At 39.0% G+C, this 23,516-nt stretch overlaps 1 protein-coding gene across 1 annotated transcript in view; it reads left to right on the plus strand.

The window, feature by feature from the left end:
- C17H8orf34 (chromosome 17 C8orf34 homolog) overlaps positions 1-23,516 on the plus strand; it is a 344,433-nt gene that overhangs the window by 185,161 nt on the left and 135,756 nt on the right. The window contains exon 8 of the mRNA XM_059995457.2: positions 236-371. Within this exon, the coding sequence (XP_059851440.2) occupies positions 236-371 (136 nt within the window). The remainder of the gene's footprint in view (positions 1-235; positions 372-23,516) is intronic.

Consider the following 23,516-nt stretch of genomic DNA (forward strand, 5'->3'; position numbering starts at 1 on the left):
CGTGCAGACAGATTCATCTCTCACCATTTTGCTCCTGTAAATCTTCTCATATAATTTTCTCCAACTACATCTAGAAATAATTGGAAAACGAATTGATGCATGAGGGAAGATTTTTGCAAAGTGGAAATGTAATGTTTTGCTAACGAACTACTGGGAGATATCTGAAAACCTGGACTTTTCTTCTTCATTCTATTAGAGTTAATTTTTTTCTCTGCAATTGTTTATGTTGTTACAGAGGATCTTGATGATTTAAGAATGGAGGGAGTAACTACCCTGGTACCTTCTGGGAACAAATTTAACCAAGGTCGAGCTACTCACTCTGCTGAACCTCAGGCCAAAGTCACACTGAACATCTGTTCAAGGTGTGCCAGGTAAAGCAAATAATAGGTATATCTTTGTATAAACATGATGTTGAATTTTTTAAATCTAAGCTTTTGATGCAATGCGTGTACTCTTCTGTGCTGACATTGACAAGGGAGTTAGTTGTACAGTTTATCCCTGTGCCCAATGCCACTCAGACCGACAATGAATCAAAGAGTTTAGATTGTCTTTACTTCACAGCCGGAGACTATTTTAAGACTTTCTGTCTCTGAATTTCATTTGCTGTCTGCCCTTCTGTTCCTTTTCAAAAGAAGATTCAAGGGGCTCTGAAAGTTCAAAGCCACTCTAAAGCACCTGCATAAAGGCCAGTTTGCCCAGGTACAATTTTAGATCTGATATTATTGGCCTCTTAACATGCCCCACATCCTATTCACGTCCTGGAAAGAATTTAATCAGCTTGATGCCTTTCAGTTTTGGCAGCTGAAAGCAATCCTTGCATACACTGTATGTGGCCAAAGAAGTAGCTTAAGTTACTGCCAAGTCAGCTCCCAGTGCTGGTCTAGCAGAAACTCACCAAATAGCTAGAATTCATTCTTTTGTAGGAACAAAATCTCATTTGCAAAGAGGCTTTTAAGCCTGTTTAAACGATAAAACAAGCCTTCTAACCCTTATGTAAATGGCGCAGATTAGCAAGAACAATGCACTGGCTGGCCAGTTTTATCTCCTTTTCTTTATGTCGCTGCTGTTCTATTGTACAGTTTGAGAGGGGATTAGTGGCTTGGAACTGGGTGGGGGGGAAGTGTAGGAAAATCAAATCAGATTTTTGTAGCTTTTCCTTGCCTTTACCCCTTTGGAATTTTAATTTTAATTGTCATAGGCTTAGAAGAATAAAAAGAAATAGAAATAAAAATAAATAGAAAATCAGGGGATATTATTTGAGACCATTAAGGGAAATGGCATAGCACAGTGAAAACACCAATGGAAACGTTGCTTCAGACAAGTAATATTTGCGTGGATTGATTTTTCGATGAGGGCTGTGACCAAACCGGCTAACATTTATGTGATGATATTTAGGCATCGTGAGTGTGCAAGGTCATCTATGGAAGAGTTGTTTGGCAGTTTAAAGGAACTTTGTAGTATATTTGTACATTTACAGTTTGACTGGAGAGGGGTTGGTGCTTGGTCCTTGGTCCTTCATATTATTGGTAGAAGACTGGGATATGAGGTGTTTTCTTTTTGAAAGGAAATCCTATGCAAACGGTATGTTTTAATGAAGTATTGAGGACTTGAATTGGCAAAGGGCCAAACCCATTCACAGCCCGAAATTATTTACATTTAGTTTCCCAGTGATAAGTCAGATTATAAATTATAGACCACTTGCATTTAAGGTAAACTCCTACTGAAAGTTTTGAATATTCAACTGAATAATAATCAATTACATTTATTGTATTCTTTCTATGTTACCCAAGTACACAGCTAGTGAGTGGCAAACATAGTTTCAAACCCAAGCAATATAGCTTGACAGTCTGCCTGCTTAGTCGTTTTATTTTTTTGCTAAACACCAAGCTATTGTGTGAAGTTGAAGAAGGAAGCCTAAAATAGATAGAAATGATGAGCTACAAAGAGGTTTAGGTGTCTGAAATGCTTTGAGTTCATGATTGCCTTGATGGAGAATAAAGCAATACTGTACTTTCAAAAGCAAGATTGATTCAGGGAAATCAATGGGAGAAGTATGGTGGAAGACACTAGGCTGTTGCGTTTAGAGTAGCTGCTGTAGCCAGAGTTTAGAGTGGAAGAAAACCTAAGATCAGTTTGTCAAAAACTATGAGGAACCTGAAAATGTACTCTATTTGCAACCTAATACTGTTTTATGATGCTGGCAAAAGACATGAAACTCCTGGGTCAGAGACCAAGGACTTACTACTCATGACAGTAACGACTGTCAGAGTATTAGCATTTTCATTGGTTCCCTGAGCCACAAATCTCATGGGATGACACACAGAGGACAGCAGGTTACAGTATATGAGAGGAACACTGAGTTTAGGAAACCTGAATATTTTATATGAAGTTAGCACTGCTCTAGAGAGAGACCCCGTATCTGTCTTCCAAGGCTGTTTGCTATACAAACATCCCCAAACAGATGGTTGGAAAGAAAGGCTGTCAGTGTCTCTGCTCATAAGATATGCAGACACGTGAGAGATTCACGGAGAATTGTCTACCAGTACTGTTTAGAGTGGACTGCCTCTGTGATGCACTGATGTAGTTATCAGAGTTTTCTGCAGTTAGTTGTCAAACATCAATTTGTGTTGCTGGCTCACCTCTTCTAGTTACAAGTAAGGCTTTTAGGACTGTGAGAATTAGACTTTTTAAGCCAGGACTGAGCTGTTATCTGAGGCAGAAGTCAGAAACTGGAGGACTGTGGGTAGTGTCCAGTTTTGTATCCACATAATATTTTAAAAATACCACTGGAGGGAACCTTCAAGATGGCGGAGGACTAAGACGTGGAGATCACCTTCCTCCCCACAAATACATCAGAAATACATCTACATGTGGAACAACTCCTACAGAACACCTACTGAACGCAGGCAGAAGACCTCAGACTTCCCCAAAGGCAAGAAACTCCCCACATACCTGGGTAGGGCAAAAGACAAAAGAAAAAACAGAGACAAAAGAATAGGGACGGGACCTGCACCAGTGGGAGGGAGCTGTGAAGGAGGAAAGGTTTCCACACACTAGAAGCCCCTTCGCGGGCGAAGACTGCGGGTGTCAGAGGGGGAAAGCTTCAGAGCCGTGGAGGAGAGCACAGCAACAAGGGTGCAGAGGGCAAAGCGGAGAGATTCCCGCACAGAGGATCGGTGCCGACCGGCACGCACCAGCCCGAGAGGCTTGTCTGCTCACCCGCCGGAGCGGGCGGGGCTGGGAGCTGAGGCTCGGGCTTTGGTCGGAGCGCCAGGAGACGACTGGGGTTGGCGGCGAGAACACAGCCTGCAGGGGGTTAGTGCGCCACGGCTGGCCGGGAGGGAGTCCGGGAAAATGGTGTGGAGCTGCCGAAGAGGCAAGAGACTTTTCCTTCCCTCTTTGTTTCCTGGTGCACGAGGAGAGGGGATTAAGAACGCTGCTTAAAGGAACTCCAGAGACGGGCGCGAGCCGCGGCTAAAATCGCGGACCCCAGAGACGGGCGGGAGACGCTAAGGCTGCTGCTGCCGCCACCTAGAAGCCTGTGTGCGAGCACAGGTCACTCTCCACACCTCCCCTCCTGGGAGCCTGTGCAGCCCGCCACTGCCAGGGTCCCGTGATCCAGGGACAACTTCCCCGGGAGAACACACGGCGCGCCTCAGGCTGGTGCAACGTCACGCCAGCCTCTGCCGCCGCAGGCCCGCCCCGCACTCTGTGCCCCTCCCTCCCCACTAATCAGCTGCTCCTTTAACCCCATCTTGTCTGGGCCAAGAACAAACACCAGAAGGTGACCTACATGCAGAGGCGGGGCCAAATCCAAAGCTGAACCCCGGGCGCTGTGCGAATAAAGAGAAAGGGAAATCTCTCCCAGCAGCCTCAGGAGCAGCAGATTAAACCTCCTCAGTCAACTTGATGTACCTGCATCTGTGGAATACCTGAATAGACAACGAATCATACCAAAATTCAGGTGGTGGACTTTGGGAGCAACTGTGGACTTCGGGTTTGCTTTCTGCATCTAATTTGTTTCTGGTTTTATGTTTATCTTAGTTTAGTATTTAGAGCTAATTATCATTGGCAGATTTGTTTATTGATTTGGTTGCTGTCTTCCTTTATATATATATATATTTTTTTCTTTTTTCCTTTTTCTCTTTTTGTGAGTGTGTATGTGTATGCTTCTTTGTGTGATTTTGTCTGTATAGTTTTGATTTTACCATTTCTCCTAGGGTTCTGTCTGTCCGTTTTTTTGTTTTTTGTTTTTAGTATAGTTTTTAGCGCTTGTATTCATTGGGTGGTTTGTTTATTGGTTTGGTGGCTCTCTTCTTTTTTTTATTACTTTTTTATTTTAATTATTTTTATTTTAATAAATTTTATTTTATTTTATTTTTTTGTTTCTTTTTTATCCCTCCCTTTTCTTGTGAGCCATGTGGCTGACATGGTCTTTGTGCTTTGGCCGGGTATCAGGCCTGAGCCTCTGAGGTGGGAGAGCTGAGTTCAGGACATTGCTCCACCAGAGACCTCCCGAGCAATGTAATATCAATCGGTGAGAGCTCTCCCAGAGATCTCGATCTCAACACTAAGACCCAGCTCCACTCAACCACCAGCTAGCTACAGTGCTGGATACCCTATGCCAAACAACTAGCAAGACAGGAACACAACCCCACCCATTAGCAGAAAGGCTGCCTAAAATCATATTAAGTTCACAGACATCCCAAAACACACCACCAGACGCGATCCTACCCACCAGAAAGACAATATCCAAACTCCTCCACCAGAACACAGGTACCGGTCCCTTCCACCAGGAAGCCTACACAACCCACTGAAACAACCTTACCCAATGGGGGCAGACACCAAAAACAACGGGGACTATGAACCTGCAGCCTGCAAAAAGGAGACCCCAAACACAGTTAAGCAAAATGAGAAGATACACAGCAGATGAAGGAGCAAGGTAAAAACCCACCAGACCAAACAAATGAAGAGGAAAGAGGCAGTCTACCTGAAAAAGAATTCAAAGTAATGATAGTAAAGATGATCCAAAATCTTGGAAATAGAATGGAGAAAATACAAGAAATGTTTAACAAGGACCTAGAAGAACTAAAGAGGAAACAAACAATGATGAACAACACCACAATAAATGAAATGAAAAATTCTCAAGAAGGAATCAATAGCAGAATAACTGAGGCAGAAGAACGGATAAGTGACCTGGAAGATAAAATAGTGGAAATAACTACCACAGAGCAGAATAAAGAAAAAAGAATGAAAAGAATTGAGGACAGTCTCAGAGACCTCTGGGACAACATTAAATGCACCAACATTTGAATTATAGGGGTCCCAGAAGAAGAAGAGAAAAAGAAAGAGACTGAGAAAATATTGGAAGAGATTATAGTTGAAAACTTCCCTAATATGGGAAAGGAAATAGTCAATCAAGTCCAGGAAGCACAGAGTCCCATACAGGATAAATCCAAGGAGAAACATGCCAAGACACATATTAATCAAACTATAAAAATTAAATAGAAAGAAAAAATATTAAAAGCAGCAAGGGAAAAGCAACAAATAACATACAAGGGAATCCCCATAAGGTTAAACACTGATCTTTCAGCAGAAGCTCTGCAAGCCAGAAGGGAGTGGCAGGACATATATAAAGTCATGCAAGGGTAAAAACCCACAACCAAGATTACTCTACCCAGCAAGGGTCTCATTCAGACTCGACAGAGAAATTAAAACCTTAACAGACAAGCAAAAGCTGAGAGAATTCAGCATCACCAAACCAGCTTTATAACAAATGCTAAAGGAACTTCTCTAGACAGGAAACACAAGAGAATGAAAAGACCTACAATAACAAACTCAAAACAATTAAGAAAATGGTAGTAGGAACATACATATCGATATACCTTAAATGTAAATAGAGTAAATGCTCCAACCAAAAGACACGGACTGGTTGAATGGATACAAAAACAAGACCTGAATATATACTGTCTACAAGAGACCCACTTCAGACCTATGGACACATACAGACTGAAAGTGAGGGGATTGGAAAAAGATATTCCATGCAAATGGAAATCAAAAGAAAGCTGGCATAGCAATTCTCATATCAGACAAAATAGACTTTAAAATAAAGGCTATTACAAGAGACAAAGAAGGACACTACATAATGATCAAGGAATCAGTCCAAGAAGAAGATGTAACAATTGTAAATATTTATGCACCCAACATAGGAGCACCTCAATACATAAGGCAAATACTAACAGCCATAAAAGGGGAAATCGATAGTAACACATTCATAGTAGGGGACTTTAACACCCCACTTTCACCAATGGACAGATCATCCAAAATGAAAATAAATAAGGAAACACAAGCTTTAAATGATACATTAAACAAGATGGACTTAATTCATATTTATAGGACACTCCTTCCAAAAACAACAGAATACATTTTCTTCTCAAGTGCTCATGGAACATTCTCCAGGATAGATCATATCTTGGGTCACAAATCAAGCCTTGGTAAACTTAAGAAAACTGAAATCGTATCAAGTATCTTTTCTGACTACAACGCTATGAGACTAAATATCAATTACAGGAAAACAACTGTAAAAAATACAAACACACGGAGGTTAAGCAATGCACTACTAAATAACCAAGAAACAGTAGAACTACCATATGATCCAGCAATCCCACTACTGGGCATATACCCTGAGAAAACCATAATTCAAAGAGTTACGTACCACAATGTTCATTGCAGCTCTATTTACAATAGCCAGGACATGGAAGCAACCTAAGTGTCCATCGACAGATGAATGGATAAGGAAGATGTGGCACATATACACAATGGAATATTACTCAGCCATAAAAAGAAACGAAATTGAGTTATTTATAGTGAGGTGGATGGACCTAGAGACTGTCATACAGATTGAAGAAGTCAGCAAAACAAATACCGTTTGTTCACTCATATATATGGAATCTAAAAAAAAACAAAAAAAAATGGTTCTGAAAAACTTAGGGGCAGGAGAGGAGTAAAGATGCAGACAAAGAGAATGGACTTAAGGACACGGGGAGGGGGAAGGGTAAACTGGGATGAAGTGAGCGAATGGTATGGACATATATACTCTACCAAATGTAAAATAGATAGCTAGTGGGAAGCAGCCACATAGCACAGGGAGATCAGCTCGGTGCTTTGTGACCACCTAGAGGGGTGGGATAGGGAGGGTGGGAGGGAGACGCAAGAGGGAGGAGATATGGGGATAAAAGTATACGAATAGCTGATTCACTTTGTTATACAGCAGAAACTAACACAACATTGTACAGCAATTATACTTCAATAAAGTTGTTTAAAAATAAATAAAAATACCCCTGGATTAATTACTCATTTACATGAAAGTTGGGGTTTCTGTCTTCTCTTCAGAATGCACACACGTGACAACACTGGGCCCACATTCTCTAATGGTTTTCCAGCTGCAGCTTCCCTCTCGAGTCCCTTAACCCCAGTTGTGCTTTAGTTCACCTCTGGTTATCTTTCCCGCTTCCCTCATTTACTCCACCTATCTGAAGTCTGTAGGTCTTTGTTTGTAACCTCTGATTTGTAGAAACCCTAGAACTCCAAAGATAAGCAGGGAATCAGTACTGGAGGGTGCAGGTTGAGGTACATGGCCAGGCCACTGGGAGAGGAATCTGGAGCCTAGAAGGGGCAGATCGTAGTCTCTCAGGGTTTCAAGTTAAGGGGTAGGGTATCAGGTTATGGGGTAGTCGGGCTGTAGTCTTACAGTGACCAGGTAATCCTTCAGAAGTCAGATGGAGTGAGCTGGTCAGAAGCCTAGCACTGGGGACTAGACCAACATGGAGAAAAATGATTGCATCATTTAGAGAACTGTGCCCATTCCCACTGCTCTCTTTGTGGGCACTGGTACCCAGCCTGGAAGATAATGAGAGATTATATGGGATTCATAGAGGGAGCCCAGACATTGGATTTGGGGCCTTGGACCAAGATTTAAGTCCAGATCTCCCTGGATTGGAGACAGTATGGTGCTAATGGATAAACTGGATAATTAATGTTAAGTTATGTCAGATACTTACCAACACCTTTCAAGAATTTACAACAAAGGTAGAATAGAAAGACCACCTACTTTCAAGTCTGACAAAGGGATCTAACATTCATACTCTAAATTGTCTAGTATGTCATCTTGGGGATAATTATGCAAAGATTAAAAAAATCTGACCCCTTGTCTGTGAAATAGAGTTCGCCTGTTCCCGGAGATAACCTCTAGGGATGACTGAGAGTACTGAGCAGGATAATGTATGCAAAGGCGGCCAGCAAAGTGTTCCAGTGCATGGCTCTCAAGGAACTGGGGGTTTCTCATCTCTTTCTCCCCACGCATTGGGATAATTACCATGTACATACTTAAGCAGTTTAAAATACTTCAAGTTTTTTTCCCATCTTTTAGAAAGGCCCACATTAAAGTACTCAGGTATTGAAAGAAAAAGCCTCATTTTCCTGACATTCGGGAATTTTCTCCTGTGTTAGGCTTGTGACTGACCCGGGGAGAAAACTGTTGTCCATTGTCGAGGACAATAAGACAGTGTAGGGTGGCAGTGTTTTTGTTGGTTTGTTTCTTAGAGTTTCGTGGTCAAGAAATCATTTTTCCCATAGAACTGGAGGAGTAAAATATAAGTAAGTTTAATAGATGTGTTGTGATCTTGAAATACTACCGTAGCCCCAAGATACCCAGGAGTCACTGAGACTCAAGTGATGTTCAGAGTTTCTGCAAAGAACCCATCAACGATCAAGTTAGTGAAAAGAGGTGCAGTCTACTCTTTAAATTGTCATTTTCCTCAATCTCTTTTTTTCAAATACTGCACCGCTCGTGAGCTACTTACAGGGTCACAGTATGCAGAAGTGAGTTTGCATATATGTCCAGAACATTATTGCTCTTATCCAACTGAGGGCGTACAGCCAAAGGCCACAGAGCCCTTCTCATTCAGAACCTGACTGGAATACAATGATCTGTAATGAGACTAATACATTCTGCTGGGAACGATTGAGGGATGTAAGATATACATGACCATTGGAAGGACTTCCGCTTTCCAAGAGATCAGAAAAAGAGGAATTCAGCCCACATTAAATTGCTGTGTAAAGTTTTATGTGCAACAAAGTGACTAAAATATCAAGAATGTCAAAAAGTTTATTGATTAGCATGGTTACAAGAAATAAAAAGATTACAATTTTTTTTTTCGTAAATATTTCACACACGGTTAGAAAAGTGCAGATGGAAGAAAGCTTGTTTTCAAGCTGGAAAATTATTCCAGGGTAATATTACTCCCATACCTCTTAGCGACCTTAATCTGATGTGGACATTGCTGCAATCTGTGTGATTTAAACAAAGAGATGACATCATTTGGCAAGTGGAGATACGCATAGTTAATAGATGTCTGACCACCAAGATGTATGAAGATTCTAACCCAGAATATCTCAATTCTCCCTTCAGATCATAAGGGAAAGAAGCCATTACAAAACAACAATTTTAAGTAAACAAAGAATTTTCTCTGTAGGATAGAGTAGTGTCCTTCTAATTGTTGAGTTTTTACATTACAAGGTAGATTTTTAATATATTCAGCAAGTGTCTTGGCTTGACTTTTAGAAGCTTCTATTCCTGTGGCTAAAAATCCTTGAATAGCATGGACAAGATAAGTTTAATTTGTTGCCTAGGGGTCACACTAAGTCATATCAACTGAAAAGTAAAATGTCAGTAGGTCACTAATGCAAATTATCAGTAATTATCAGAAGAACTTTTGTGGTTTTAAAAACTAGTGGTTTGCAAAACTGTGAGTTTCAAATTGAATTTCTCTATTAAATATCCCGAATTTTCTTTTTAAGATAACAGTTAAGATACCAATAACAAGCAGACAAATGCTGATACCAAGGCACGAATTACTATTTCAGTGAAGTTTATAAGCCATTTTTCTGGAAAGACCACCCATTAATTCTGTCCACGCACTGCCATTCTGAGGAGTTAAATCTTGTTTTTGTGGACTCCTGCCAGGGCATTCCGGGTGGTAAGACGCTATTTGTTTTTGATTGTGCAAGTGTTTGCATTCATTCATGCCTAATATCAATAGTGCACAAAAAAGGAACGGAAAGCCATTTTAAAAGAAATTGGATTATAGAGAACATACAGTGATACTGGCTCAGAAACTACAGCAGGAGACTGTTAGGAGAAACTTGTTTCCAGACAGCCTGCTGATTTTTCACCGATTTGCTTCATGTCATTGTACCAAAAATTGTTCGTCATTTCTCCTAAACACCATCTGCTTCTGCTTTATCAAATAAACATAAAACTAAACTCAGTAGAATTGGTGATAGGATGCTGAAGAAAAGAAGAATGTCAGAGCTTGTAAATGTGAACGAATTTCAAACTATACGTTTAGGATTACTAGTTGACTTGAGAAAACCTACGTAATTAATCATACATTATATTTTGTTTCACTTCCCTATGCATTTTTTCTTTTTTTTTCCAACTATTTTTATAAGATTTATTTTCAGCAAGTTCCCATTGGATAAAAGGGTGAGCAAAACTGACATAAACGAAAACGGATAAGGACAAAAAGTACTGCTATCATTTGTTTAAGGTTAAAAGTTTTCCATAAAATTGACTTCTACACCTAGAGGATTAAAGGTCCCATTTGAGTGCTGAATACAGTGCACCACCTACTGCCATGTTTTAAGTGACAAAAATGTTTAATTTGAACCGAAATGAATTTATGGAAGACTCGCTCTGTGTCAAGTGCTGTGATAAACTCTGGAAATAAAAATTAGTACCGCTGACCACTAGGAGCTTATATTCTAGCTGGAAACAGACTTGGAAAAAATAAGTGCAACCCAAAATGTCAGATGGTGATAGAAAAAATAAATCATGGTAAAATGGCTCAGCTATGCAGCTGTGATTGATTGTTATTTTATAGGGGCTTTTGCTTTGGGAAAATCAATACCCTTGGAGAGATTGATATATGGTTTTCATTGTTCATTCTGTGTGAGAGAAGAAATGAGACCAACACACACCAGCCAGAAACTGGGGACCACTTCATCTCAGTTCTAAACACATTAACGTCACAGTTTTTCTTTTCTTTATAAATTGATCCAAGATCCTCCCCGTCTTCACTTCTTGTAGTGGTTGCTTTGCTTTGTGATTCGTAGGGGAGGGAGGGCCTTGGACGCAAGCACTTGGGTGCATATGCACACAAACACACACATAATCTAAAAAGCCATTTTCTTGTTATGTGACAAAGAGCTGCAGCTTTAAAGCAATAGAGGCTAGGGTTGGAATCTCAGCTTGCCCACTGAACAACTTTGGGAAATCACTTAACATCTCTAAACCTCAATTTCTCATTTATAACATGGGGGTAATAATTTCTGCCCGTGGGATCATAGCGGACTAGAGTGGCTAGCTCAGTTTGAAGCATAGAGTCTACTCTGGGAAAAAAGTATTTCAAGATAAAAATAATTATATACATTTCAAAAAAAGTTAAATATGCATTTGAAATTCAGGGAAGTCACATTATGTGCTGAGAAAAACAAAAGGAGCATCAAGTTCAAGGTCTATAAAAATGTTCAACGGTTTAGGGAGTAGAATATTACGGGTAATATTGGCTGATTTTGCACTAAATACATAGAAGTGTTTTGATTATAGAGACTTTTTCTCATCATTTTCCTCATAATTCCTCTCTCTGTGCCTGTACCAGTCTACATATTTATTTTATCTATCTATTCATCCATCCTATAAACCCTTTCCAAGACCATGATGTAAGAGACACTTGAAGGAAATGGATAGCAGGAGAGGCAGGGAAAGATGATCTTCTAGTCATCTTTGCTAAGCAGCAGCAGCCTTGAATGACAGCCAAAAACTGTGAACCCCACAGTCTGTATTAGTACACTGGTTTTCAAGTTCATACCAGAACACCTGAGGTTATTATTTCGGCATCTCCATTTAGTTTGTCAAGCCTGCTGTGGTCTTCAATCAGGGTAACCTCTTTTTCCTTTATAGACTTTTTGGGCCTTTCATATCATCTGTGCTTTATAGAAGAGTCCTTTTGGGGAAAGCCGCCCAGAGAATAAGCATCTTAGCATTAGGGAATGGGAACAGCATATTGCCTGGAGAAAGTCAATGTTCTCAGTTTGCAGGTGGGAGAAGATTCCTAACTTTCCAATGGACGTTAAGTAGTACCCATGGACTGGCTTCCCCACATCCTAACAGGTACAGTAGGGCAGCACACACAGTAAGAAGTAACTGTGTTAGAAAATTTAGGAACAAATAAAGTATCAATATTTGTTCTTGTCGATGCACCCTGCCTCCTTTACCCAGTGTGTCCCTGAAAAGGGTGCCTGAACCAGCTGAAGGAGGTGGACCAGCACACTTCATTCCTGTTCTTTTATCAGCAGATGGACATTGGGTTGTTTCCACTCCTGGACTATTATGAACAGTGTTGCTATGAATATTTCAGTACAAGTTTTAATGTGAACATACTTTTTCATTTCTCTTGAGTATATATCTAGGAGTGGAATTATTGTGGCATATGGTAATTCTGTATTTACTTTAAAGGAACTGCCAAACTGATTTCTGAAGTGGTTGCACTGTTTCACAATCCCACCAGTAATGTATGAGAGTTCCAATTTTTCAGCATCCTCACCAACCTTTGTTACTGTTTCTTTTCATTTTGTTTTGTTTTATTTTTTTAAATATTAGTGATCCTACTGGGAGTAAAGTATTATTCCATTGTGATTTTGACTTTCGTTTCCCTAATGATGTGATGTGGAGAGACTTTTCATGTGCTTATTGGCCATGTGTATATCTTCTTTGGAGAAATGTTTATTTCAATTCCTTATTCATTTTTAATCGGATTATTTGTCTTTTTATCATTTAGTTGTAGGAGTTATTTATATATTCTGGATATTAGACCCTTATCAGATACATAGTTTGCAAATAATTTCTCCCATTCTGAGGGATGTATTTTCACTTTTTTAATGGTATACTTTGAAGCACAAATGTTTTCAATTTTGATCAAGTCCAACTTATCTATTTTTTCTATTGCCATGTATGCATTTAGTGTCATATCTAAGAAACAATTGCCTAATTTAAGGTTATGAAGATTTATACCTGTTTTCTTCTAAGAGATTTATTTATTTATATAATGTATGGATACTTTATGCATCCATAAAGTACCTTTTTAAAAGAATTTAATTAATTTATTTATTCATTTTGGCCACGCTGGGTCTTAGTTGCTGCACGTGGGATCTTCTTTGCACCATGCGGGATCTTTTTTAGTTGCAGCATGTGAACTTTTAGTTGTGGGATCTAGTTCCCTGACCAGGGATCGAACCCAGGCCCCCTGCATTTTGGGAGCATGGAGTCTTACCCACTGGATCACCAGGGAAGTCCCTCTTCTAAGAGATTTATAATTTTAGCTCTTATAGTTAGATTTATCATGCATTTTGAGTTAATTTTTATATATGGTATGAGGTAGAAATCTAATTTCATTCTTTTGCATGTAGATGTCGTTATCCCAGCACCATTTGTTGAAAAGACTATTTCTTCCACATTGAATTATTGTGACACCCTTTTCAGCGCCAAGTTAACTGTAAAAACTTCCTTGCTTTCGGATGTAATATCTTCAGGTTTATCTTATGCCTTCTAGCATCAGACTTCGGATCAGCCATTTCTCCAAGGATCCTTGTTTCCTTTCAGCAGAAAATTTGTAGTAGAGAATAGATTCTGCTCACTAGGGTGCATTATGGGAGTGGCATTGCTTTTTGGCCATTTTACTGAAAAAGATTAGGACAGAAATGTACTTTATTAAATAAAAATGTCTATAAGACAGGAATTCACATTGATATTTCCAATCCAATTATAACAGTATAGTGTTCCTACTTAAATTCTTGATTCTAAAATTGAAACTTCTTTTATTGAAAATCTTTACTTACAACAAACTATACAATTATTTATTTGCTGTACTAACAACTCAAGAAAATAGATCACAGATAAAATATAGGGTGCGCCAAAATTCTTAGTGCAGTTCTAAATTGTTACAGATTAAAACTGCACTAAGACCTTTGGAATAACCTGTACAGAGTTATGCAAACAATAAAACTACTGAATTAGTTTTGGAAATTCTATGTGGTTTCTTTTTCTTTTAGATTATATTGATTACAACCAAAGATTTGCAGTAAAGTTACTTGTTTTAGAGACTACAATGTCACTAATTATGCCTTATTCTGTGTGGCAAGATAATAATCAATAGTCAGTGAATAGTTGGTTCCATTGTTTCAGTTCTAATACCCTAAAAGACTTCTGCTTTTAGCTACTAATCTTTTCTTGATGGAGATTGTCAACCACTGGAGGAAGGGTCCAGCTTTAAATAGAGAATTGGAAAAATACTCTAAAATTATGTAACGTGGTTTTATTTGGCCACCATCAGGTCCATCCACAATGTTTTAATACATAACTATACATTCAAGATTCATATATATTATTTTTGCCTGAATAAAACAATTCTGTTTCATATTATTAAACTTCTAGGAATTTAGAAATAATAATTTATTTTTGAGCAATTTAGAATTACTATACCTTCATTCATTCAGTACTTTTTAACTTTACTAAATCCTGATGTATTATACAAAATTTATAATTTTACTTCTTTTTCTGATCCACAAATACATCTTTTATTATAATCAAACATATCAATTTATATATACATATAATATAAAAATCCAAATGATTCTTCCAATTTTTTTTCTCAGTGCACATCAAAGGCTCCTATTTTTCCACAGGAATATGAGGAAATACCATGATTTCTATATGATTTCTGTAGTTTTATATGAGTAGCAAACAACAATACAGATAAATGTGTTGATGCACTTCAAGTTTTGCCTAAAATTCTTTTGATTCACGGGTTAGAAATCACAATTTACTTTGTAAAGTAAATAAAATTTCAAGCATCTTAATGCTAATTAAGAATGTTAGTAATATAAATTTTTTTTTTTTTTTTGCGGTATGGGGGCCTCTCACTGTTGTGGCCTCTCCTGTTGCGGAGCACAGGCTCCGAACACGCAGGCTCAGCGGCCATGGCTCACGGGCCCAGCCGCTCCGCGGCATGTGGGATCTTCCCGGACCGGGGCACGAACCCGTGTCCCCTGCATCGGCAGGCGGACTCTCAACCACTGCGCCACCAGGGAAGCCCTGTAATATAAATGTTATGTAGCCAGAGTATATAAACTAGAATCCAACTGATATTTAAAAGATAATTGGAAAATGTGTCAGCTATGATGCCTGTGGAGTCTACCTCAAAAGTTTTCATGGAAAATTTTCTAAATAATCAACTTCCAGGTTATCTGGATTTTCTAGAAGCATTTAGAGGCAAATGGTGTTTGCATTTATTACACATTTCAATTACAATATGTTTCATTGAAATCTCATATTTTATATTTACATAAAGCTTTAGCTTTATATTCAATTTCAGTGTAGAAATTTAAACTCTTATATGAAATCAAATGACATTCTCCAAATTCCCAGTATTATATTCAGCAATAACCATACCAATTACAACAAAGTAAGACACATAGAGCCATCCCTCAGTATCCCGGAAGGTTTGTACCAGGACCTCAGCAAGATACCAAAATTTGCAGGTGCTTAAGTCCCGTATGTAAAATGGCGTAGTACAGCCGGCCCTCCGTATCTGCAGATTCCGCGTCCATGGATTCAGCCTTTGAAATTAAAGTAAACCCATACATCACCCAGTTTCATTACAAGATAACTTTTTTCCTGTTGCCAATTAAAAGGCATTTTAATACAATTTTCTTGATTTTGACAATATGGAGGAGGGAGGGAACTCTACAGCAACAACAGCAACAAAATTTAAAACTCAGTTTTTTTCTGATAAGAGGGAGAACGTTTTTTATCCTACCTCCGTTTTATAGAATCTCTGCTTTGGCAGATTAGACCCCTAAGCTTGAGACCCAAGCCACTTATTAATTCCTTTGCCTGTGACTTTTTCCTTGTTAACCTGAAATTAAATTGGTCTCTTGGAGTTTAAAACTGCTAAGGGAAAAATATAATTATTGCTTGAAAAATTTAACTCAGATAGGATCATCTTCCTCAGATGCCCCAGGCACCGCTGCTCAGGCACTGCAGATCGCGCCTGAGAAACCGCAGAACTACACCTGTATTAGATCCTAAAGAGGGCCTCTCACAATCCACATGCATTTCTAGAAATCTGCAAAGACTGGGACCCATTGGTAAGGGCTTCTGGACAACTGTGAGAGCAACTTAGAGAGATCCATGTTGGGCACACTCCACAATGGAGCTCCTTCTCTGCAAACAGCACCCAAGATAAGTGCACAAAAACTAAATACTCTCCTGGACCTACTTCTTCCTACTCTCAACATCCCAATGCCTGAAGTGTGTAGAATTTGACCAGTGGTATCAAGAGCTGATAAGGAGGAGAAGATGGAAAGTGTTGAAGTGACAAAAAATGTCTTGAAGAACTGTGTCTATGATGGCCATTCTGACTGGTGTGAGGTGGTACCTCACTGTAGTTTTGATTTGCGTATATGGAGAGCTGATTCACTTTGTTATACAGCAGAAACTAACACACCATTGTAAAGCAATTCTCCTCCAATAAAGATGTTTAAAAAAAAAGAACTGTGTCTAAAAAATATAAATTTAAGACCGTTAGCCTTTTGGCAAGAACAGTTCCTCAAAATGTTGACACATTGGGATCAACTCCATAGTCAATTAAATAAGTCAAATGATTTCACCCGGTTTTCCCCAGCTCTTGATGCATTTACAGATGTCACTGTGGCTGTTCAGTTGTTTATTCATGGAGTCAATGCCAGGTTTAAAGGAGATATGGGGATGTATGTATACATATAGCTGACTCACTTTGTTATACAGCAGAAACTAACACACCACTGTAAAGCAATTACACCCCAATAAAGATGTTAAAAAAATAAAATAAAATAAAGTGACTGCAGAATTAGCCTCTGTGAATTCTCTGCTTGGACCAACTACAGGTACTTTAAGGAAAATATGTGAATCTATCACATGTTATTGAACCAGCAGCATCAGCGATGAATTTCACTTGCTTTTTTGGACTTAACCATCATCAATTATGTGAATTTTTGTCAGAAATAAAAGCTGAGTATTCTGACTTTCCCTGCTACGTAGCAGTTTGATGGCTTATCAGTGGTAAAGTTTTCTTGCAATTTTTTGAGCTGAGGGCTGAGATTGAAATTTTTCTGAATGAGAAGCATCATCCTCAACCATTATTATTGAACACTGAGTGGCTTTGGAAATTAGCTTCTGCTTCCGACTTGATAATGTTACCTAATGAATTCAACCTAAAATTAAAAGGCAAAACAGCACTTATACGAAAATCTTATATTGTGTGAAGTCATTTTGATGACAACTAATGTAGTTTGAATCACATCATGCCAAGCTATTTTATATGCTTGTGAATTAATATTAGCATTTGATAGTACCTAGTCGTGTGAAAATACATTTCAAAGATGAACTATGTAAGGTCTCATTACAGAATCAGCATTAACAGATGAAAATTTGCTATCATTTTTGATGAAAGGGAACCTCAATTTTGAGAAATATCTTCTCCCCCCCCAAATTTATTGTCATTACTAGACCTGTATTGTAGATTGTAATCAATTATTATATTTTGAATTTAATCACTAAAAACTTGTGGAAAAAGTGAATTCACATCATTTTATTCACAAACACAGGTACTCACCCTGTCCATGTCCAAAAAAAAATCAACATCTGTCTTCAAACACGCTTTTAAAATTCAAACTCATCGGATTTCCTGGTTATTACCATACATATTTTGGATGTTTGAGGTCACCTTTCCAAACAGATAATCCTTAAAACCCTGAGATCCCTGAAGTTGTTTTTAATAAAACAGCCTTATGATTAATCTGTGATGTAGGCATTAGTCCCTCTAAGATATGAGGGGGTGGTCTTCTACTCTGTGGCCTTTTAGTTTTCCTGAGAAGGATTGTACTCAAAGTTTTCTATTGCTTCTCTTTTGAAGTCCTTAATGAGTTTCTGTGACTTCTACTGGGTATTGGTGAGGGAGGCAAGTAAAGAGTTTTGTTTTTCTTTTGAAAGGTTTCTCTTCCTACAGATAGCATGGCTTCATCTGTCTGAGATGGAAGGTGGATATTTCAGGACATCTTGGTCCTGAATTAAACCAATGGAATCTAGTAGATTAGGGATGCATAAAGAAAGAGGAGGGCTGGGATGCTCTCCTGACACGAGAATTGAGAAATGCACTTAGAAACCTGATGTAGTTTAGGGACCAAAAAAAAAGTAGGTCCATGGTTTTTTGTTTGCTTGTTTGGTTTTTGTTTTTTTTGGTTGTTTGCTTGTTTTTCCCTGGTAAGAGAAATAGCACAGGTAATAGACAGCCACAGATGCCCACTGGTTCAGTTTATGATGCCTACCTGAAAGAAGGAAGTCTTTTGGATATGAAAACTGCTCAGGTATGAATCATAGGCAACCCTTCCCTGGAAGTGGAGGAAAATAAGGAAGAAAACATAAAAATAAGAACTTGTCCGTGTCCTGTAGGCTGCGTCTGCTGTCCTCAGGGTCTGCATTGCTTGAATCCTACCTGGGTATGCCACCTTTGTTGTAGAAAAGAGAGCATGGACTCAGTATCTTGAAATACGGTTTATGTCATTTCTTCAAGATCTGCCCACAGGAAGAATTGAAGTGAGGTATTCACCCAGCTTCTTGTGTGAAGATCTTGAGAAACAACAAAACTTATGTCTAGTCTTAGACCAAGGTGATAACAGTAGAGATGGCGAGAAATTGTCAGATTTAGAAATCTTCGAAGGTAGAGCTGACAGGATTTGCTGATAGACTTCAGTGTCATATATGAGATAAAGAGGATCACAGATGATTTCAAGGTATTGGCCAGAGTAACTAGAATATGGGATAGCATTTGGTGATGGAGAAGATAGGGAGAAACTTGTTGAGGAATCAGGGGTGTTTGCATATTAAATTCGGGTTGCCCGTTAGATGTATGTGGTCAAAATCTCTCCCTCAGCAACAGAACTGACAGTTCATAGAGTGAGAGGTTGTATTCTCTTCTAGCAACAGTGTGAAAGAAGGGAAAGACTTCGTCATGTCTTTCCAGAACAGGCTTTGTGACTGTCACCGGCATTGGGGTTAATAGGCTACATGTATCAGAAGTCACCTCACACCTCGTAACTCTTCACCTCTCCTGGCATGCTTGTCTCACGATCTACCATAATCTGCTTGACTTGAATTTCTTTTATAAATTGTTTATCATTCCTTCACTCTCATTAAAATATTAACTCTATGAGAACTGACACCAAGTCTGTCTTGGATCGCTGATACATCCTCAGTACCTTAAATAACCCGTGACCCACATGAAGTAGTCACTGAATACTTGGATGAATGAAAGATTGGAGGAGTAGCAACTGGAGTTTCTTTCTTCCTCTCTTTCTGTCTCCCTTTCTCTCCATTTGCGTCTCCATCTCTGTCTCCAAACTCAACTTTCTTTCTGTCTATCTACATCTCTATTTTTACCTCCAGATTCTCCTTTCTGTTGGGCTGCTCCATGTAGTAGGAAAGATGGCCCTGGCACCTGGGTACTCCAGCATTATAAGTATCCTTAGAACTTGGGCCCTTTTCTCATCCAGAGTTCATGTGATAATCTTTAAAAGACTCTGCTAACCTCTCCTCAAGTATTTGCTACCAGAGATCAAGCACTGCATAGGGATGACGAGATCTCTAATTTATCTTTAGTCATATAGGCTTACCCCTATGTTAGGGGAAGAGGCACCCATTGGTTGGAAATTTCATCAGAAGTCGAGGAGAAGCATTTATCAAAAGAAAGAGATTCAGTGCAGACAGAATAATAGCATGACCATCCCAACAAAATAAAATTAATAAGATACTCAGTTCACAGAGAGCTTAAAATTGTATGAAGTACTTTAACAAATACTAATTCATTTAAAACCAGTCCTCCTAATTTTTACATCAACTGTACGGATGGTAAAACTTGACCCAGGAAGTTGAAATAACTTCTACACACAGCTAATAAGGTCTTTGGTGGGCATAAACCCGGGGCTTCTGAATCAAAACCTGGTATTCCTTCAGCTATAGTACACGGCTTCTGTAAGTCATTCTGAAACTCAGTGCCATTCCTAACCTCCCATTTTCTAACTTGAGATTAAAAGTCCTGTATGATGTCCTTTCCACTAACACTGTGTCACCTTTAAGCCTGGTGACAGGTTCCAGTCTCGCATCCAACAAACGCTTCAGTTGCTCTCCACAGCTACCTTGGGGACACTTTCCTTCTCCCTCTTTCAATGCCCTGTCTCTCTATTTTACCCCGGTTCCTTTCCTTTCCTAGATCCAGTTTCCTCTCTAAGTAGTTTTCTCATTTTACAATGTAGGAATTCATATAGTGTGATTCTAGATTCTTTTAGTACTAAGTCAGCATGGTAACATGGTTAGGAGTTAAGTCCTGAAAAGTGGTATCTTCTTCTTACTTTTGATGATAAGGGTAAAAAGTGGGTATGGGAGAACAGCTTGAGAACATGCGTATATTTTTGTCTTTACATCTTTTTATTTTTCATTTTATTGCCTGAGCCCCAACTAAACTGGGCTTCTCTCTTTTCCCCATAAAGATTCTGTGAGTGTCCCCCATCTGCCCCATATTCTCCCTTCCCAGGTGAGCGGACCTCAATCTGCATGGAAGGACTTGTTCCTTCCCTACAACCTATGGACACATTCAAATACTCGTTCTTCTCCAAGCACAGCTCAGATTTGCTTCCTTTCCTCTAAGGTTCTCTCAGTGCTTCTAAACTGAAAGCCATTAAAGGTGTCCCTCAGTATCCGTGGGTGTGGAACACACAGATAAGGAGAGCTGACTGTCTAGGCCATTTCATATCAGGGACTTGGACATCCACAGATTTCGGTGTCCCTGGACTTTGTACGTCTTTTGTCCTCCTGGTTCATTTAAAAAATCTGCCCCCTTGGGAATTCCCTGGAGGTCCAGTGGTTAGGATTCCTCACTTCCACTGTAGGGGGCACGGGTTCCATCCTGTAAGCCATGTGCCGCAGCAGAAAAAAAAAAAAATCTGCCCCTCTTGAATTTCTCACTAATTGTTACATACTGACTTTCTCTCCTCTTCTAGAGAAAAAGGAAGCTACATATGTATTGATTCATTTTGTATCCAATTCAGAGCTCCAACAGTTTACAGGGAATATGTTTGAAATCTGACTGGAATGGCTGTCATTCCCATCACATTGCCTACATATTTAATGAAGGGGAGAGGGTTAGTGCCAAGATTAAGAGCCGTTTTTTTTGTTGTTTTTTTTTAAATTTGTGATGAAGTCTGAAAGTTGGACACTTTTCCTTGCTGCGTGGCCTAGGAAGTACACATTTGTAGTCTGATGGTTTGAAATTATCTTTATAGGGTTCCAAGATTTTATTCATTTGTTGATTTTATTCACCTGTTTCCAGCAATTTTCTCCCTCGTGAGCAGTCCTGGCATTTTGACCATGTTTTTTAACTGACCCCATCCTTCCCACCCCACTCATATACATTTTTTTCCATAATAACAGGATCAAAGCACTTTTCATTGGATCTCAGTAAGTTAGGAATTTTACCATTACAAAAAAATCACTACTTAATACCCACGTTTTTCTTAAAATTTACTTTTCTTCTTGCTGTCATAAGCCATTTAACACCTTTTTTTTCAGGTGCTCTCTAGGTAGTAGAGAGTACCAAAACACTTTTAGTTTTTGTGTGTCTGAAAATGTCTGGAATTTTCTCTCCCCTGTGAGTCGCAGGCTCCCCTGTGAGTGATAGTGAATCTAGTCACTACCACTAGACAGTGATTAGTGTTCCAGTGCACTTGTAGATGTTATGCCACTGTTTTTTCTATCAGTGTTGCTGATGAGATCTCTAATGTCTATATAACTGTCATTCCTTTGTAGGTGATCTTTCTTTTCTCTGTGGAAACTCTTAAGTTCCTCTCTTTTTGCATAAAATTCAACTCTTAAACTTCCACTTTGGGTAAGACTAGCAAAATGAGCATTCTCCACCTGAGATTCATGGCTCCCCTACTCTAGTCAGGTTCTCAGACTCTCTCCCTTTGAATAGTTATTCTCCTCTATTCCTTCTTTTCTCTCCTTCAGGCACCCACCTAGTTAAATGTTAGAGCTTCTCAGTCTATTCTCCACACCTTCTCTTTGAAATTTTTCAATTTTCTTTTTTTTTTTTTTAGCATCTTTATTGGAGTATAATTGCTTTACAATGGTGTGTTAGTTTCTGCTTTATAACAAAGTGAATCAGTTATACATATACATATGTTCCCATATCTCTTCCCTCTTTCGTCTCCCTCCCTCCCACCCTCCCTATCCCACCCTTCTAGGTGGTCACAGACCACCGAGCTGATCTCCCTGTCCTATGCGGCTGCTTCCCACTAGCTATCTATTTTACGTTTGGTAGTGTATATATGTCCATGCCTCTCTCTCGCTTTGTCACAGCTTACCCTTCCCCCTCCCCGTATCCTCAAGTCCATTCTCTAGTAGGTCTGTGTCTTTATTCCTGTCTTACCCCTAGGTTCCTAATGACCTTTTTTTTTTTCTTAGATTCCATATATATGTGTTAGCATACAGTATTTGTTTTTCTCTGTCTGACTTACTTCACTCTGTATGACAGACTCTAGGTCCATCCACCTCACTACAAATAACTCAATTTCGTTTCTTTTTATGGCTGAGTAATATCCCATAGTATATATGTGCCACATCTTCTTTATCCATTCATCTGTTGATGGACACTTAGGTTGCTTCCGTGTCCTGGCTATTGTAAATAGAGCTGCAATGAACATTGTAGTACATGACTCTTTTTGAATTATGGTTTTTTCAGGGTATATGCCCAGTAGTGGGATTGCTGGGTCGTATGGTAATTCTATTTTTAGTTTTTTAAGGAACCTCCATACTATTCTCCATAGTGGCTGTATCAATTTTCATTCCCACCAGCAGTGCAAGAGTGTTCCCTTTTCTCCACACCCTCTCCAGCATTTATTGTTTCTAGATTTTTTGATGATGGCCATTCTAACTGGTGTGAGATGATATCTCATTGTAGTTTTGATTTGCATTTCACTAATGACTAATGATGTAGAGCATGCTTTCATGCATGTGTTTGTTGGCAATCTGTATATCTTCTTTGGACAAATGTCTATTTAGGTCTTCTGCCCATTTTTGGATTGGGTTGTTTGTTTTTTTGTTATTGAGTTGCATAAGCTGCTTGTAAATTTTGGAGATTAATCCTTTGTCACTTGCTTCATTTGCAAATATTTTCTTCCATTCTGAGTGTTGTCTTTTGGTCTTGTTTATGGTTTCCTTTGCGGTGCAAAAGCTTTGAAGTTTCATTAGGTCCCATTTGTTTATTTTTGTTTTTATTTCCATTTCTCTAGGAGGTGGGTCAAAAAGG

Source organism: Delphinus delphis, chromosome 17, assembly GCF_949987515.2.
Source record: "Delphinus delphis chromosome 17, mDelDel1.2, whole genome shotgun sequence".
NCBI lineage: Eukaryota > Metazoa > Chordata > Mammalia > Artiodactyla > Delphinidae > Delphinus > Delphinus delphis.